The 19,434-nt window shown below is 40.1% G+C and overlaps 1 protein-coding gene across 6 annotated transcripts; it reads right to left on the bottom strand.

Annotated features, from left to right (window-relative positions):
• Window positions 1-1,436: 1,436 nt before the first annotated feature.
• Window positions 1,437-16,742, bottom strand: LOC106567121 (skin secretory protein xP2). 6 transcript variants are annotated; one of them, XM_014136041.2, is made up of 13 exons: window positions 16,454-16,742; window positions 16,066-16,128; window positions 15,477-15,561; window positions 14,019-14,401; window positions 8,786-8,965; window positions 7,597-7,656; window positions 5,369-5,404; window positions 5,021-5,242; window positions 4,815-4,892; window positions 3,627-3,755; window positions 3,421-3,501; window positions 2,771-2,977; window positions 1,437-2,568 (listed from the first exon to the last, which is right to left on the bottom strand). In XM_014136041.2, exons 2-13 carry the CDS (start codon window positions 16,108-16,110, stop codon window positions 2,515-2,517), a joined length of 1,560 nt encoding a protein of 519 aa, XP_013991516.1. In that variant the 5' UTR covers window positions 16,111-16,128; window positions 16,454-16,742; the 3' UTR covers window positions 1,437-2,514. The 6 variants fall into 6 exon arrangements, with proteins under 6 accessions (XP_013991516.1, XP_013991518.1, XP_013991517.1 ...); XM_014136043.2 differs by lacking the exon at window positions 4,815-4,892; XM_014136042.2 differs by lacking the exon at window positions 7,597-7,656.
• Window positions 16,743-19,434: the final 2,692 nt, after the last annotated feature.

Raw genomic sequence — 19,434 nt, 5'->3', positions numbered from 1 at the left:
GATACTATTGCACTGTTGGAGCTAGGAACACAAGCATTTCGCTACACCTGCAATAAAATCTGCTAAAAAAAAAAAATTATAATAATAAATGCCTGAAATGAAATGAATGACATGTATGCATTCACTACTGTAAATCGCTCTGGATAAGGGCGTCTGCTAAATGACTAAAATGTGTAAATGTAAATATGTGTATGTGACCAATAAAATGTGATTTGATTTGATCTGGAACCCAAAAGTTTTTTTGAATGGTTCTCCTATGGGGATAGCTGAATAAGCCTTTTAGGTTCTAGATAACATCATGTTTTCAAAGAGTATATTAATAAATGAGTATGAGTGAGCAAAACTGTTCCATATCTGACATTATGCATATTCAAGAGTGTGCACAGTATGTACTGCCGCTTAGGTGGAGTCACAGTAAGTTCAGATGCATCAGTTTATGCATTATCAAAAAGTCTCAAACTCCCACACAGCCATCTGTGTAGTTTGAAGTCGTTAGTCAAAGCACATTTAGAAAATAGCTTCTGTATTTCTCCTGGTCCATCATGTGCTACCTTTTACTACTTCTCTTCTGAAAATAATACGAATTAACTCAGTTCTCTCAGACATATTAGTATGATATTGTTACTGCCAAAGCAAAATGTGATATTGCCTCTTAAAAATGAAATGATCAGCAGGGAAAAGGACAGACAATGGGAACAAATAAAATGTCTAGTCCAGTACTACCATACCCGTAGCCTCCCTCACCATCTATCTCTCTCTCCCTCTCTCTCTTTTCCCTTCCACTTCATGGCAATTTCTTTGATGCACAATTTGAAGCGATCACAGCGATTACAGGGGGCAATGCAAGAACAGTGCTTCAGATAACAAAAGAGCAGTGTGAGTTGTGCCTTCAGGGACGCCGACTCATCACTTAATGGTGGATGATCTCAGACACAGCTATCTAAAACGCATTCCTCCACAGACAGAGGACTCCATGATGGGGCACTTTAAAAAGATTAGAGAGTCACTTCTCTATCACAGGCAGCCTTACAATCCTTCAGATCAGCTGCTAATATAATTTGCCTGTGAGGAGTTTACATACACACTCTCTCAGGCTCTCATATAACAATAATACCTGACCAATGACATAACAATCAAAGCCGTTGGTGGGTGATTAGCAAGGGTGCTGTTCAGTGTTTTCAAGTTGTATCTATTCAATGAGGTGTGGCCTTCAAACATACTGTAAGACAGCTTGGCTTCCTACTTCAGTCATGCAAGATTAACTTGTTGGGTCATGTCTTTTTCAGTTATTGCAACACTTGGTAATCCTGTTTGATGACAACATGAGCAATTATTTAAGTTAACCCTAAATATTTGTATTCTTATTTCCTTCTTGATCAACGTTGGCCTAAATTGAAACATAGAAAAAACAAGGAAAGAAATATTCTACACATGTATTCTCTTTAAACAGTTACAGAAAAAGTATTTTAATAAGACACATATAATGTTATGGTATCATATATTTGTGAAGGGTTGGCACAGGAAATAATCTATTTGCAGATTCTATATATCGTCAATAGATGCAGAAATGAACAGACATGATCCCCAAAATTATAACAGTTTGCATACAGGCACACATACAGTATGTTAAACAGTTCAATCACATGAAAACTAACCACCATTCTTAGGAAAACCCTTACGAAAATGTAAATCAGCTTTGATTCGTGACTATGCAGTATTAGCTCTATAGACTACCAGGTGATATGTGCAGCCCAACAAACGTAACGATTGTGATGTCCCCCTGTGTATGATTATAATAATAAATGGTATATGTATATATAATACATATTATGTATCATATATTTGATATTTCTCATCAATTATATATTTGCATCCATGTACAGTTCCTGCCAAGTTAAAAAGGACATTGTAAAGTGCACGTGTTAATCATTAATCAAAACATCAAAATTTCCCCCACTCCTCCAATATATGTTGAGTATATTCCAATAGTACCTCTTTATCTCAAGCTGAGCTTTATGCATCTATTCTACAAACCATCCTATGAACTTATCTGAAACCGTTGTATGCACTTCACAAGTTCTTTCAGACTAGTTCTATTTTTACACCAAGTGAAAAAAAATGAAGCAAAACGTTATATATCGCATTACATCATTAGGTGCATTAATCTGTCAAAGCAAGGGTAAATGCTGCATAATTTATAGAGAGAGAGGTTAAGTTTAACAGCACAGGCAACTGAAGATGGATGTTTCTCCCAGTACAAGTCACTAACCACACCTCTTTCTACCTATCAAGCCTTTCAACCAAACATATATTTGACCTCCATGACAAAGAACAACTCTGAAATACTCCACAAAGACTTGACCAGACCAGTTACAGCCTCTGTCCCTCAAAGAACTTGCTCTTACCACCATCCCTTCAATAGTGCGATCAGATTATCAAAAACGATGTATCTAACAAATCAAAAGTTCATTTCCAGATTATTTTTGGGCGGGGCAAATAAGGGGTGTTTCCTTTTTATTTGGTCTTCTCTGGTTCTGTTTGTACTCCTGCATCTGACTGGCGTTTCCCCTGCAAGGAAAGGAAAGGTTTTTTTCACTTATCAATGTAGAACTTTATATGAGAATCTACATTAGATTTTCTCACATTACTTTTCCATAAGCAATATCTCTCGACATTTCATTGTAAAGAATGGCTCACAGTCATAATAAGTTGCTGAGGCCATCTAGTGGTGGCACATTTGATTAAGAGCGGAATTGCCAATTCAGCCTACCAGGTTTTTGAAGAACAAGTGGATGGAGTTCCTCTTCTCCAGCCTCTTAGGGAGGACGGGGGAATTGTCTCCACCCTCGGAGGGTCCTGATGCTGGCTTGCTGTCCACAGCAGGGATCTCTGGGGCCTTTGGTTCTTCCTTGGCCACACTTGGGCCAGCTACGGCTTCTGCAGCTGGGGCTGGGGCTTCCTTTTTGGGCTCAGAAGCCTGATTGAATTACGACAAATAATGAAAAGATACATTTCTGAGTGTCATTTTTATCATGTAATGTTAATCGTAAAGCCATTACTCGGTCCAAAGCTGTATTATGACGTTGCCTCCTTTCTCTCACCAGGTAAAGCTGAGCCCACACATTAATACATTAACTAGCACAATACAAGAGCACAATTGACGCAATGAAATAATGACTAGATTAATGAGAGCATTGTTCTGTTTGGTAAAGATATAATTTATAGAAATTAGAAATGGAAAACTATCACTAGTCTAACCAACTGTTTTTGGATAATGTGTATGCAACAGATATCAATTGATCTACCAAATAATGTACACTATTTGTGCAAGATATTTCAATATGGTAGTACCAGCATAAGCTGAACTCAGTGAGATCACTCTTGTTAATTTCACACTGGCCGTCAGGAATGCTCATTTACCCCTTTGAAAGGTTTCTTGAGGAGTCGGACTCCACTTGTTGAAGCCGTCTGGACTTTTGAAGCCATTTGGTTTAGCAGGTCCTCAAATTCACATCATTCCGTTATTGTTTATCACATTTGCACATTTTCCTGTCTTTCCAAAATAACTAGCATGTGTAGTTCCCGTTGAGAACCAAAGTGGGATGTAAGTAGAATATCTGCCTTACCTTGGGCTTGAAAAGAGAAAAGGAGGTTTTGGCTACAGCCGGTTTCTTCCCCTCTTTCGGTGCAGGTGCCGGTGGTGGTTCTGGTTTGGCAGAGGCCTCCAGAGTAGCCGTCTTTGAGGCGTCTATCTCCTTTATCGAAACAGCAGAAGAGAAAAATGTAGTTATGAGCCCTTCTCAGGATTAAGGTGTGTATAAAGGCAAAAAACAACTAATCAGCCACCTGGAAGAACCAGAAAAGAACCCACCAAACAGAGAAGAAAGACATGAGGGGGATGAAAAGCTATACTCTGGAACAAAAACTGGTACTGTAAAAGAGATGTGATGTACTTTGCCCCTTAGGGCCGCCCTATTGATGAGACGAATGAGACCAATTATAACTGATAGCGTGAATACCCAATTCGACCATGCAACCCGACCGAAAGAGAAAAAGACGGCACAGGGTGGATGGAGTATGCCAAGAGTGTTCTCCACTTCTACCTGTACTTCAACAACTGGCTGTGGCTCCACTGGTTCCACTGTCTGTGGAGCGGCAGAATGATGTTGATCTGAACATGTGCCGTATAACACACTATCTGGGCTTTATACTGAATGGGCAACATGGCATGGCACAGGTAGGTTTGTAAAAGCACAGTTCACCAAACAAATAAAGACACAAAGAAGCATTCGCAAACACACAGTCGGAATGGAAATCAAAGTCAAATTCAGTTTCTGAAATCAATATTTGGTCTGCTGTTATATAAGTTGTTACTTTGGGCTCAAATTACTGAACTATATATTGTTGGATTTCTGATGTTGTGGGATGCTATTAATGTTCACGGATGATGAATGAATGCAGACCTAAGCCCATTCTCCACAAGCCATGCCGCAGTCTAGCTGATTGCGGCACTATCTTAGGTGTGTTGACTCCACATTGAGAAAAACATCAGCAATGAAACTCCATGAAATGTCACAATACGTCACTTGAATGATGAAGATATGTCTACATTTACACAAATGCTCTGAGGGACTGCTCTGTTTGGTCTCTGTACTGCTGCTCTGCACAAGAGAAAAGGCTGCAGTCTGTATGATATAGCAGGTAGTGTACCCACAAGATGCAATGATTTTAATACAGTTATATGAAATGATGGATGTCACAGTGAGCTTAACTCTGTTAGTTTCAAAATGGCTGAATGTTGTATTGTCATTTACCACTGCAGGAGGCTTGGCAGGTGCACTGGCTCCACTTGTTGATTTAACCTTGATTTTAGACTTGAGGCCTAGCAATGCCTCAAATTCAGATCAAACTGTTACAATCTGACACAGACATTCATACATTATATTATTCTCTTTTACGGAAAGTTATCAATTTGCCAAAGATTCCGTTTAAGTGCCTTACAGTGCCAGTATTGCCATACCTTTCTGCTGAAAAGTCTGCTGAACGGGCTGTCAGATTTCGACTTGGTGGCCTCTGGTTCTTTGGAAGCATCCTTTGGTTCTTTTTTTGGTTTGTTTGTCCCAGGTTGGGCTGCTATTTCTGCTTTAACCTCCATCTTAGGTGGTGCTGGGGCTGGAGGTGGGGGTGGTGGGATTGACATTCCTCCTTTGGCTGCTGCTGGAGCATCCACTACTTGTGCAGCCTATTCGAGCGAGAGGCACAATGGAAAAGGAAGCAAAATAGGAACAGTTGATCACCGACACCCAGTTAATAGGTCACAAAACATGATTTATGTATTTATTTAATTATGCATTCATTCAGTACTCACTGTAGTTGTTGCTGTTGGTTGGGCCTCTTTCTGTGACTGTTTTGTGACAACAACAAACAATAGTTAGTGCTGGTAATATGGAGAATAATCACCATTCTGTTTCTGCTAAGAGATCATGTACCTTCTGTCTAAACAGGTTGATTAGAGGACCCGAAGAGGCATCTTTGGCAACTAATCTCTTGTGGACAGACTACGTAAAGAATCGAACTTCTGAACAAATGAAGCAAGATTTTAGTTCTGGTTTTACCAAGGTTATTTGCAACAGGCTCCACAGCTGAGTAAGACGCCCCTTGGCCTGCACATGTATTCTCAGCTGTGGCCTTCAACAGAAGATGGATGCCAGTTATGGCAGACTACTGACACTACTAAATACTTGTTTAATAAGGCTCAAGAATCATTGGTCTGTTTAACTCAGCCTGTATTTGACATTTTTGGTATTCAATATGATGATTTTTTATTTTTTTTCTGCGGCATTCAATAACAGTTACAATCACAGTCATCCAAAAGCCTCTCACTGTAGGTTAATATGTTGCAACTGTAGATGCAAGTGTAGATGTTAACAACGGCAATGTTGAATGAGGCCTCATGTTACCAAAGGGATGAAAATGATAAGAGTGAGATGTGTTTCACTTGTTATTTTTTCACCTTTGTTGGTGTAAGCAATGAGAAAGATGTTCTCTTTCTACTGAAGGTAAATTAAGGCATGAAAAGCTGCCATTATTATTTTAGATGACTTTACCAAAGGGAAATAATTGTATAGCATTAAATATACACTGAACAAAAATATAAAACGCAACATGTAAAGTGTTGGTCCCATGTTTCATGAAATGAAATAAAAGATCCCAGAAATGTTCCATACACACAAAAAGCTTATTTATCTCAGATTTTGTGCACAAATTTGTTTACATTCCTGTTAGTGAGAATTTTGTCCTTTGCCAAGATAATCCATCCACCTGACAGTTGTGGCAAATCAAGAAGCTGATTAAACAGCATGATTATTACACAGGTGCATCTTGTACTGGGGACAATAAAAGCCCAATCTAAAAATTGTCACACAACACAACGGCACAGATGCAACTGGCATACTACTGCAGAAATGTCCACCAGAGCTGTTGCCAGATAATGTTAATTTCTCTACCATAAGCCGCCTCCAACGTTGATTTAGAGAATTTGGCAGTACGTGCAAATCGGCCTCACAACCGCAGACCACCTGTACGGCGTTGTGTGGGCGAGCGGTTTGCTGATGTAAACATTATGAACAGAGTGCCCCATGGTGGCGTTGGGGCTATGGTATGGGCAGGCATAACCCAATTGCATTTTATCTATGGCAATTTGAATGCACAAAAAGGAGAATAACATAGCGCTGGGGCTATGTTAACTCTTTTATGGAGGCATGATTCCAAAAGAAGGCATGAAGAAGAAAAAAGACAATAGCTGCCTGTGTAATCATTCCTTCAAGACGTGGTCTCTCTTTCTTAGAGACGCTCTCATTGCCCTTAGGCTGACTCTACACATATTTATCACACACAATGAGCGAGATCACTGACAGCACTATACAGTCTAAAATATGCTTTTATTTTATTTAGTTGATTAGGAGCATAATCAAGCATTACAGGCCAAATGTTTTGCTATTCAGAGGCATATTTGGAATTATGATAGCATTATATGAATCTTCCTTTTCAATACCAAATAAATTATGGTTCTTCAAGATTGTTTGAAGTGGTTTCACAATACATTTTTACAAAGGCTTGAAATATTTTGGCAAAGGTTACAGATTTATGAAGCAATGTCACTCATTTACACAAACTCCTTTTAAATGTATTATAAAACAACCATTAGGCAATCACATATTTTGTGCATATCTATTCACTTATGGACATTACCATTAAAACAACTCTTCAATTCTTTAAACAACACAAATCCTGAGGCTTATTGTGAGGCCCAATTTAAGGTATCTGTGACCAACAGATGCATATCTGTATTCCCAGTAATGTGAAATTCATAGATTAGGGCCTAATTTATTCAATTCAATTGAGTGATTTCCTCATATGAACTGTAGTTCAGTAAAATCAAAATCAATTGTTGCATGTTGCCTTTAAATATTTTTTGTTCAGTATAGAATACAGTATACTATACTGTAGGATCTCTGTGCATAATTGTATCTGTATTAACTGGGATTCAGTGCTTTTGCATAACGTATTATGTTTCAAATAAAAATACATGCTTACTTGGTCTTTTGTAACATCAGGGGTGGCAGTTCCTTGCTTGTTTTTTTTGGTAGGAGTCACCTTGGTAAAACAAAGACATATATATATATATATATATATATTGAGTCACGTGTGTCTGCGTACAATCTTCGATGACAGTCAAAATTGTGACTAACCTTTGTTTCCTATGAAAAGATCTAGCATTTAAGTGTATGTTGATGTTTCATTTCTTTCTTTCAAATGAAATGCAATGCATACAGAAGATAACAGCAATGTTTATTTTGATAAGAGAGTTACTGTCACAGGGTACAGTGAAATGACTATTTTCCTAAATGTCTTTAAATTAGTCATATAGCCATTGACGTCTACGGCTGTCTAACTGATGGCCCACAAAGAGGCCCCTGGCAAAGCACATACAGTACATGCTCTCTCATTGTGACAGCCATTGTGCTCTGGAGATGGCGTAGGCCTTCCCTCGCTCTATCTTCATGCATTTCAACTTCCAATGGCACAGGCCTCCCTTGTGAGCTCACACTACTGGCTGAACAAAAGACCACCACATTCCCGCATGTTCAAAGGATTTGATTAGCATGGCGCTGGGGCTATGTTAACTCTTTATGGAGGCATAATTCCAAAAGAAGGCATGATGAAGAGAAATGACAATAGCTGCCTGTGTAATCATTCCTCCAAGACGGGGTCTCTCTTTCTTACAGACGCCCTCATTGCCCTTAGGCTGACTCTACACATATTTATCACACACAATGAGCGAGATCACTGACAGCACTATACAGTCTAAAACACAATGGCATCACTGATGGAGCATGCTTTCTCATTTAGTTGATTAGGAGCAAAATCAAGCATTATAGGCCAAACGTTTTGCTATTCAGAGGCATATTTGGAATTATGATAGCATTATACGAATCTTCCTTTTCAATACAAAATAAATTATGGTTCTTCCAATAGTGTTCATAGTGGTATCACAATGAATTTTTACAAAGGCTTGAAATATTTTGGCAAAGATTACAGATTATGAAGCAATGTCACTCATTTCCACAAACTCCTTTTAAATGTATTATAAAAACAACCATTAGGCAATCACATATTTTGTGCATATCTATTCACTTATGGACATTACCATTAAAACAACTCTTCAATTCTTTGAACAACACAAATCATATTAATTTTTTTTTTTTTTTTTAAATCGACTTACTAGTGTTTTAAAGAAGTTCATAACTGGATTATCTTCTGTTTGACTCTCACCCTCTTGGTTTTCCTCAAGGTGATTTCTTTCCTCGCCAATTCCGGGGCCTTTGACCTCCTCTGCCTCTGGACTAGGGTTGGGAGGCTTCACTGAAGTCTCTGTATCCTCCTTTACCTCATCAAGTGGCTCCTATAGACAACCACAAATAATTATCCCTCAGAAATGTGAATGTGGTGGAGCACTGGAGCTGATATGCAAGCAATGAGTCTGTTAGATGCAGCTTTGAGATGGGAGCACAATTCCAACCATGCCTCTGCCTACTTGGGGCACGATCAACAATCACCCTTTTATTATAGCCTGTCCCCTCACCCCACACACACACACATACTCATTGATATTCAGCAATGTTGGAGACTTCTGTCTCTCTCTTTCCTCTGAGAAATGTCAGCAAACTCAAATATCTTGTTTTGTGGTATTCTAAGAAAATCCTCCATTCTTATCCAACAATATATACATTTAATTGAATATTTCTTACAGTAATATGACTTAGTTTAAATGAAACAATGCTCCTTCATTATCTGGGCTTCACTCCAGTCATTGAACAAGACTATCTATTCAACAGGAACATGAGTTGACTCTATCTAATATTTCAACACATCCCACCCTCTTACATTTAAATTTTTTACATTTTAGTCATTTAGCAGACGCTCTTATCCAGAGCGACTTACAGTAGTGAATGCATACATTTCATACATTTTTTTTCCCATTTTCTTTTCATATATATATATTTTTTTACATAAACTCCCCAGACGGATGTATACGTTAGGAAAAGATTCAATGAGAATAACTGAGTTGAATTTGAATTTAAGTTTCAAGTTTTTTATTGCCACGTGCACTAGTACAGTGAAATGCCTTACTTGCTTGCTCCTTCCCGACAATGCGGTAGTACTATAAAAAATAAATACAAAAAGTCAAGTAGAACAAAAAAACACATGAGAAATAGAAATAACAACACAAGAAAGTGGGTAAGCTATATACAGGGTCAGTTCCTGGGTCAGTGCGAATACCATTTTTACAATGTGCAGGGATACTGGAGTAGTACGGTTAAATGTGTATAGGGGTAAGGTGACTACGCATCAGGATTTATGCTAAACAGTGTAGCAACAGCGCATATGATGATTGCATGAGAGTGTGTGTGTGTGTAGTCAGTGCTTGTTGTGTGTGTGTGTGTGTGTGTGTGTGTGTGTGTGTGTGTGTGTGTGTGTGTGTGTTGGCGTGTCAGTGTGAGTGTGTGTAGAGTTTGCATAGAGACTAGAGAATCGAGAAATTCAATAAAATAGAAGGGTCAATGCAGATTGATAAATAGCAACCAAAAAAATGGCTACATTGACTGTCTTATGGCTTGGGGATAGAAGCTGTTCAGGAGACTTTTGGTGTCGGACTTGATTCTCCAGTACCGCTGCCGTGCGGAAGCAGAGAGAATGTTTATGTACATGGGGCAGATACACAGCAAATTCTGCAGTGTTAAATGTAACACTGGTCCAGTTTATATATGGGTCTACACTTGTCAGTGTTTAATTAACACACAGCTTAGTGTAAAGCCTGACTTGCATATTTCCCAGAGTGCATTGCTTTTCAAGTGAATTATAGAGCTACCACACATGACTGTATTTTTTAGTGACAGGCATGGTTGTTGTAATAATCCATTTTCAGTCCTGTGGCCTTCACCAAGTGAGATCCTGATTGAATATGTTAGCATTAAAATGTAATTATTTAACACGATACAACAAGTATTTAATAAGGCCTTATTTTGAGGTCCTAGTTTGACCCTAGTACAGTGGCCTTGAACTCAAGGTTTTCAGGCCTGCAATTCACATTATGATGGCTTGCAAAGTGATTTGTAATTCCTATTGCACTCCAGCAAGAGTGGAGATATATTTTTTATTTTACATGTATGTTTTTGTCATTTAGCAGATGCTCTTATCCAGAGCGATTTACAGGTGCAATTAGGATTAAGTGCCTTGCTCAAGGACACATCGACTGATTTTTCACCTTGTCTGCTCGGGATTCATGTATGGGATTCATGTACAGGGAAAAATGTATGTTATTTATATTTGAGTAGAATAAGATTAATGAATCAATCAATGTACATAGATATGGAAACAAACAATTTAATGAATCAACATGCAATAGAGCATGCTGGGAAATATGATAATGATGGGCATGGTTTTTGCTGAACACTGGCTTTAAACACCAACACTGGGGTTAATTTACACCAATGAGTGTTAATTTAACACTTACAGAGTTCATTTAATAACACCTGAATGAACACTAGAAATGTTACACTGAAAAATCAACACCAGGTAACACTGAACAATTTGCTGTGTACAAGTAAAACATTAACACGATTCATTGAAAAATAAACCAGACTTTGAACGAAAGTTTAAAATAATTTAATTGCAAAGATCACAGCTAAGATAAAATATACTGAACACAACATAAATATAAAGCCCAACATGCAACATTTTCAAAGATTTTACTGAGTTACAGTTCATATAAGGAAATCAGTCAATTGAAATAGATTAATTAGGCCCTAATCTATGGATTCCATGACTAGGAATACAGATATGCATCTGTTGGTCACAGATACCTTTTAAAAAAGGTATGCGTATGGATTGGAAACCAGTCAGTATCTGGTGTGGGCATCATTTGCCTCACACATCTCCTTCGCATAGAGTTTATCTGGCTATTGATTGTGGTCTGTGGAATGTTGTTGATCCTGAGCATCCCAAACTTGCTCAATGGGTTACATGTCTGGTGAGTATGCAGGCCATAGAGATTTGCAGATTTCAGGAATTGTGTACAGCTCCGTGCGCATTATCATGCTGAAACATGAGGTGATGGTGGCAGATGAATGGCACGACAATGGGCCTCAGGATCTCATCACGGTATCTCTGTGCATACAAATTTCCATCAATGAAATACAATTGTGTTCGTTGTCCGTAGCTTATGCCTGCCCATACCATAACCCCACCGCCACCATGGGACATTCTGTTCAAAACGTTGACATGAGCAAACCACTCACCCACATGATGCCATACACGCTGTCTGTCATTTGCCCTGTACAGTTGAAACCAGGATCCATCCGGGAAGAGCACACTTCTCCAGCGTGCCGGTAGCCATCGTAGGTGAGTATTTTCCACCTGAGGTCGGTTACAAAACCGAACTGCAGTCAGGTCAAGACCCTGAGGAGGACGACGAGACCCTGGGGAGAACGGCAAGCACGCAGATGAGCATCCCCGAGACGGTTTCTGTGCAGACAGTTTGTGCAGATATACTTTTGTTGTGCAAATCCACAGTTTCATTAGCTGTGGCTGATCTCAGACGATCCCGAAGGTGAAGAAGCCAGATGTGGAGGTCCTGGGCTGGCGTGGTTACACGTGGCCTGCGGTTGAGAGGCCAGTTGGATGTACTGTCATATTCTCAAAAACAACGTTGGAGAATGCTTATGGTGGAGAAACGAACATTCAATTCTCTGGCAACATCTCTGGTGGACATTCCTGCAGTCAAAATGACAATTGCTCGCTCCCTCAAAACACGAGACATCTGTGGCATTGTGTTGTGTGACAAATCTGCACATTTTAGAGTGGCCTTTTATTGTCCCCAGCACAACATGCATCTGTGTAATGATCATGCTTTCTTGATATGCCACACCTGTCTGGTGTATGGATTATCTTGGCAAAGGAGAAATGCTCACTTGCAGGGATGTAAACAAAACATACCATAGCCCCAACGCCGCCATGGGGCACTCTGTTCACAATGTCGACATCAGCAAACCGCTCGCCCACATGTCGCCATAGAGGTGGTCTGCGGTTGTGAGGCAGATTTCTGGGATCTTTTATTTCAGCTCATGAAACATGGGACCAAAACTTTACATGTTGCGTTTATATTTTTGTTCAGTATAATAAACCATACAATCATATAACCATGTCAGATTAGTAAAACAATTATAATACTAGTACTGCAATTAGTCTCCTTTTGTAGGTATTCACAGTGTCAAATAATTTATTCACGGAATTTAGATTCTTTGAGGAGGATCCTGCTCCTCAGCTGTAAATCACTCCATATCAAATGCTGTTTCAGCGGAAGTCTCCTCCTCGCATTTCAAATCCCCTCTCTGCCTCAGACTGACCTTAAGTGTAATGTTAATAGTGCCGCAGCCCTCTGCAGACACCTCAGTACAGACACGGACAGGGCTATATACCGATTCTTTAATGATTTTCATACATGCGGATTGCAGCTGAACGAGCAACCTCGATGATAAGTCGCTTGTTTCTTTCCCTTCATCGTTCTTCTTGTTTTTCTCAGTCGTCTCTTTAGCACTGGGGCTAGATTCAAGTTCTTCTGACTCTATAGCAGCTACATCTTCAAGAACATCTGCAATTTCTTCCAGCTCTTCTAGTTCTGCAGCGATTGCTGAGTATATAGCAGCTTCATTTTCAAGAACATCTGCAATTTCTTCCAGCTCTTCAGCGATTGCTGAGTCTACAGCAGCTTCATTTTCAAGAACATCTGCAATTTCTTCCAGCTCTTCTAGTTCTGCAGCGATTGCTGAGTATATAGCAGCTTCATTTTCAAGTTCATCTGCAATTTCCTCCAGCTCTTCTTTGGGTACGGGGCTCTTCTCCACAGTTGTATCCTCTGTGGGTTCTTCACCAAAGACCGGTTCTGTTGTCTCCTCTTCAGGTGGGCTGACACTTTCCTCCGTAGGCTGCTCTTCAGATCTTTCAGTGGTGATTTGAATGATGTCTGCCGTAAGAAAATCCAGCAGTGATGAAAGTTCAGGCTCTGCCTCCGGAAATGAGAATCTGACTGCCAGTTGCTTTGGAAACAAATGTGCAGCCATCAAGACTTCACTTTTCTCCTTTGAATCAATAAGAATTTTTGTTAGATTTGTAATGTGTTTTGTTAAACACTGGAAAGTGAAGAATGACGTGTTGATGTTCACACAACAGATGCAATATTATTGTAAGTTAATGTTACCAATTCAAAGTACAACTCACATTATAGTGGCTATATCCTTAGTTAACTACATTGGAATAACCAAAATCATTTAGATGTAGATATATGAACATCTCAAGTTAGGAGTTGATGATCATTAATCAATGATCACTACACTGAGTAAAGTTGAAATGGATCTTATGCCAACCCAATTTGAAGGGACTACTGATTAGATACTTACAGTGTGGATCCCATTGATCACCGTTACAGGGACTTCCGGGGAACTCTTACTCTCCTCCACAGTTTTCTCCTTTATGGGCTCCTCCTTTTCAGGGGCTGGATCAGGGTTGGGTTGAGGTGTAGCTTTCTTCTTGAAGAGGTTGTCAAATACGTTAACTCTTTCTTTTGAACTCTCCTTGGGCTCCTTCTTTTGGTGGTTTGGTTCCGGTATGGTTTTCGCCTTAGCAGTCTCTGCTTCCGTTTCTGGAACATTCTCAATGACAGGCTCCTGTTCCACCCCCACAGGCGCACAACCACTGCCGTTTGCCTCCACTATACCTGGCTCTTTAGCGGGAGGCAGTGAGGAAGGCTGACTGTTCTGCTCCACAGCTGCTTCACTGGTATCTGCAAGAGATAGGTTACTTGGTGTGGTGTGACAGGAAATAGAAAGTTATTTGCTATGATTCATCATTTGTACACAAGGATCAGGTTGGTAATAACTGGCTTTGATCAATCTATCGGATGTCTGGCAATATGTAATTTTGAAGAAAATGGGAGTATGTGTTTTTAAATAGCATGCAACTTTACCAAATGTGTTTTCTATTGATACTACCCTTATGACTAATCAATGCAGTACTAAGGTCATTACCCTAAATGCAATGCAAGCAAAACCTTCCCTTGCTCTGTATGTAAAACTAATGTGCTACTAGAGACATATAGTCTAGTCGTGTGAAACAAACACAACCTGTTCTAGAAACAGTGGCTTTAGTGTCTTATTTGCTGATATCAAATAATATTTTTGGGGGTGCTTATATTTGTCCTGTCACACACAAGTATGTAATGGACATGTGTTGCTTCATATCCCAACTCCCCCTGAGCAATTAGGTTTAAGTGCCTTGCTCAAGGGCACAGCGACAGATTTTTCACCTAGTCAGCTCCGATATTCGAACTGGCACCTTTGGGTGACTGGCCCAACGCTCAAACCTCGAGGTTACCTGCCGCCCCTTGACGACCAATATCAATATTATCGCGTTTGGAGAAAATACATATGGACTTGCCCTGAAAATCCTTGTACCTGACTGTTGATCAAGTGAGACAATATACACATAGAGGATGAACAGATGTTTGATCTATCTATGTTCAAGGCTACGCCTAGAGTTAACATTGAACACCACCCAGTAGCACTGACCGACTGCTGTATTTACAGAGAATTAAGAGAGACTTGTAAATTGATCCAGACTAATCCAACAATTCAAGATTGATTACAAGTGACATACTGTCACTGTCATATCATCCCATTGGAGCTGTAAATGAATAACTAGCATTATAGACCGAGCGAGGTGTTGCAACCAGTTGGGCCCAAAGTTTAGGGTATTGACCATGGGGTAACAATCAGGTGACAACAGGATAAATGGCTACCAAACCACTCAAAGCCATATATTAGTGGATGTAATAATGGCCTTGTGTACTGGGCACTTACCACTTTTCTCCAGGCCATCGTACGAGATGCTTACAGCATGGCTATTCACTTCTCCTTCCGGGTGCTTGTCCAGAGCCTGCTCGGACTATAAGAAGAAAGATTGTTGATATCAGTTTCTCTTGCCATCATTGTTTTCATCACATCACTTTCATCATTACTCAATTTTGTACGGCCCATCAATTATATAGTATTAGATGTATGTGGACTTGTAATATCCCTATTAAATTACTGTCTGTATCTTCAAACTGCTAATATTAGACAGTAAACACTTCCAGGGGTGGACTGGGACCAGAAATCGGCCCTGGCATTGCTAACACACTGTTCCATTTTTTTCCCTTGAGGTCCCAACACCAACCCACTTTTTCCTCTAAACCCCCATACTGGCCCATTATTAGCCAGATCATCATCATTTTGCTAAAAGTAAACTTAAGTTAGACAGGCCCACTAGGCAAAAAATGGACCAGCTCATCTGGTATTTGCCCAAAATGCCAGATGCCTATTCCGCCCCTGAACTAGCCTTCTTGCCCCTGTATTCCAACATTCAAAGTAAGAGAAGCATGCTGTAAAGTTTGGCTTTTCTCATCAATACCTTATCTTCGGTATGTCCTTTGTTTTTGGAATGCTCATTGCCCATCTTGATCACAGATGAAACCTGCAGAAGAAACTGTTTGTCAGTGTTTGTGCATTTGTTCCTAAGGTTAATGATGTGATGAGATACTCCATTCTTGCATCAAAATAGTATACAGTAGCTTCCAAATAGCTTCCAACAACAGCGTGAGATGAATTCAAATGTTATGATGTATACCAATAAAATACGCTACTCATCTTGAATAAACAAATAACATTTGAAGCAAAGCTAATAGATACAACATAAGAAGAATAGCATACTATATGTTCACATTTAATGGCTATAGAGAAGCAACAATAAACCAATGACAATCGAAACAAAGCTAAAAGTATTTGAGGCTATGTCTTACCTTATGCCAACTCCTTTGGTGAGTTTACTAGTCTGTCTGTAATATTCCAGCTACTGCTGGGAGCAAATTGGAGATTGACTTACTGCTTTGCAAACTGCTAAACTAAGTATATATAGATAAGAGTTTAGCCCTGTTCTTAAAGGGGTGGGGCTATCTCTTACTAATAAAAAAGGGATCTATTTGAATGCCAAACACACAACTACAGCAATAACACTCTGTCAACTGTCAGAGCATCTCTGATGTACTCATGCTAATGTCATGAATTCTGTCTGGAGATTTTCAAATGAGAACATGATGATAAGCTTTGCTTTATCAGACAGATTTTGATGACATTGCTGGAAACCTCAAAGAGCCCATGAGAAACTGCAGAGTGTGGTAATGACTAATAGGTTAGGATACGACAGGATGCGAACGTAGGATATGTGAAACCATTGGAAGCATTGCTTGTTTGCTTGGTGGGGCAGTAGTCCAAATGACTGACACACAATAACTACCTACTTTCATATTAAGCTGTTATACAGCTTAAACACAGCTTTCTTTTACAGTGTTTTATTTAGGTTACTGGATTCAGTTACTTAATATGACAGAAAGAACAGCTCATGACCAATATGATTGTGAACAAAACAAGTTTAAAATAAGCCAAAAGTTAGATGACAGCATACCGCCAAAGAAGTCTATGATAATGTAGAGTTGTTTTTCTTATTTGGCCTGAAAGCTGGATTCATTTTAAAATCATTGACATAACATAACATTATACACTACATGACCAAAGGTATGTGAACACCTGCTCATCAAACATCTCATTCCAAAATCATGGGCATTTATATGGTGTTGGTCCCCCCATTGCTGATATAACAGCCTCCACTCTTCTGGGAAGGATTTCCACTAGGATGTTGGAACATTGCTGCCGGGACTCAGCCACAAGAGCGTTAGTGAGGTCGGGCACTGATGTTGGGCGATTAGGCCTGGCTCGCAGTTGGCATTCCAATTAATCCCAAAGGTGTTCGATGGGGTTGAGGTCAGGGCTCCGTGCAGGCCTGTCAAGTTCTTCCACACCGATCTCGACAAGTCATTTCCGGATGGATCTCGCTTTGTGCACTGGGGCATTGTCATGCTGAAACAGGAAAGGGCCTTCCCCAAACTGTTGCCACAAAGTTGGAAGTACAGAATCGTATAGAATGTAATTGTATGCTGTAACGTTAAGATTTCCCTTCACTAGAACTAAAGGGTCTAGCCCGAACCACGAAAAACAGCCCCAGAGACATTATTCCTCCTCCACCAAACTCTATAGTTGGCACTATGCATTTGGGCAGGTAGCGTTCCCCTGGCATCTGCCAAACCCAGATTCATCTGTTGAACTGGCAGATGGTGGGGTGTGATTCATCACTCCAAAGAACACGCTTCCACTGCTCCAGAGTCCAATGGCGACGAGCTTGACACCACTCCAGGCGAACCTTGGCATGGTGATCTTAGGCTTCTGTGCTGCTGCTCGGCCATGGAAACCCATTTCATGAAGCTCCCGACAAACAGTTATTGTGCCAACATTGCTTCGAGAAGTAGTTTGGAACTTGGTATTGGGTGTTGCACTCGGTGGTCCTGTTCTGTGTCGACATTGTTGCTCCTAGACATTTCCACTCCACAATAATAGCACTTACAGTTGACCGAGGCAGCTCTAGCAGGGCAGAAATGTTACAAACTGACTTGTTGGAAAGGTGGCATCCTATGACGAAGCCACATAGAAAGTCACTGAGCTCTTCAGTAAGGCCATTCAACTGCCAATGTTTGTCTATGGAGATTGCATAGCTGTGTGCTCGAATTTATACACCTGTCAGCAACGGGTGTGGCTGAAATAGCTGAATACAGTAATTTGAAGGAGTGTCTACATACTTTTGTGTCACATCTGCTTCTGCTATGCCCTCTGGTGTTCATCCGGTGTCTTCTTGACTTGCAGTTACTCCCCCTGAACACTCTCTCCCTCTCCCTATGTGATTGTGTGGTTGGAGACAGGTGTGCTGGAGTCAGAGCAGATCCCTACCAGCTGCAACTCATTCCATAATCAAGACCTCTACAAATACTCAGTCGTGCCACTTCCACTCTGCCAGATTGTAATCTCTGCTCAGTCAGTTCATGATTATAGCCATTTATGATTATTCAAGATCCTGTTACTTCGCTGTGCCTGGTTCCCTGCCTGACACCGTTTATCCTCTCATCACAGTTACCGCTCTGTCTCTAGCTGCTGTCTCCTGTTCCACATCTCAACTACCTTGCTCTGGATTTTACTCACCACCACTACCTTGGATTCCCCTCAGCACCTGTTTACCCTGTTCTACTCAGCTAACTCCAACCCGGATCTGCGCTCCATATCTCTCTGTGTAACAATAAATAATTTGATTAATTCATCTGTTTCCTCATCTGAGTCTGCTCTTGGGTTCCCCTGTGTCGTGCCGCTTAACACTTTTGTATATATAATGATCCTAACAGGGGAGCACTGTTAATCAAGACAGACAAAGTGCTGTATAACCTAATCAATGTGGATCATCGTCCATGGACTTGCCACCATAAGGCAATTGTTTGGCTTTCATAGATCAATTGGAAGTTGATAACAGGCAATCAAAACAGAGGTGCTGCTCCAGAAAATAGCAATTGATCCAGACTTAGGAGTGAAGACAAAACCAATATCAGCATTAATTTAGTTTGTTTTAGTGGCCCAATCAAGTGAAAAAAATACATGATCAGTGATACTCATTATCAATGCCAAGCTGACAAGATACAGCTGTAGGCTATAGTTCAAAATTACTAACTAATGACTAACTAATCCTTTTCTGTCTGTCCGGGAGTGTGAATTAAGCAGAAGGATCCCAAACCAAACTAAAAAGAATGAATATTCTCCTCAGAAGCTGATGGTACAATTTTGAGGGACTAATAGCCTGTGAGCTACTTTCTTTCAGTTGTGAGTGAGTGGCCTGAACAATACATAGACT

This window comes from Salmo salar, chromosome ssa13 (genome assembly GCF_905237065.1).
Source record: "Salmo salar chromosome ssa13, Ssal_v3.1, whole genome shotgun sequence".
Classification (NCBI taxonomy): domain Eukaryota; kingdom Metazoa; phylum Chordata; class Actinopteri; order Salmoniformes; family Salmonidae; genus Salmo; species Salmo salar.
The sequence above is the reverse complement of the archived record's forward strand: the minus strand, read 5'-3'. Positions and strand labels throughout refer to the sequence as shown.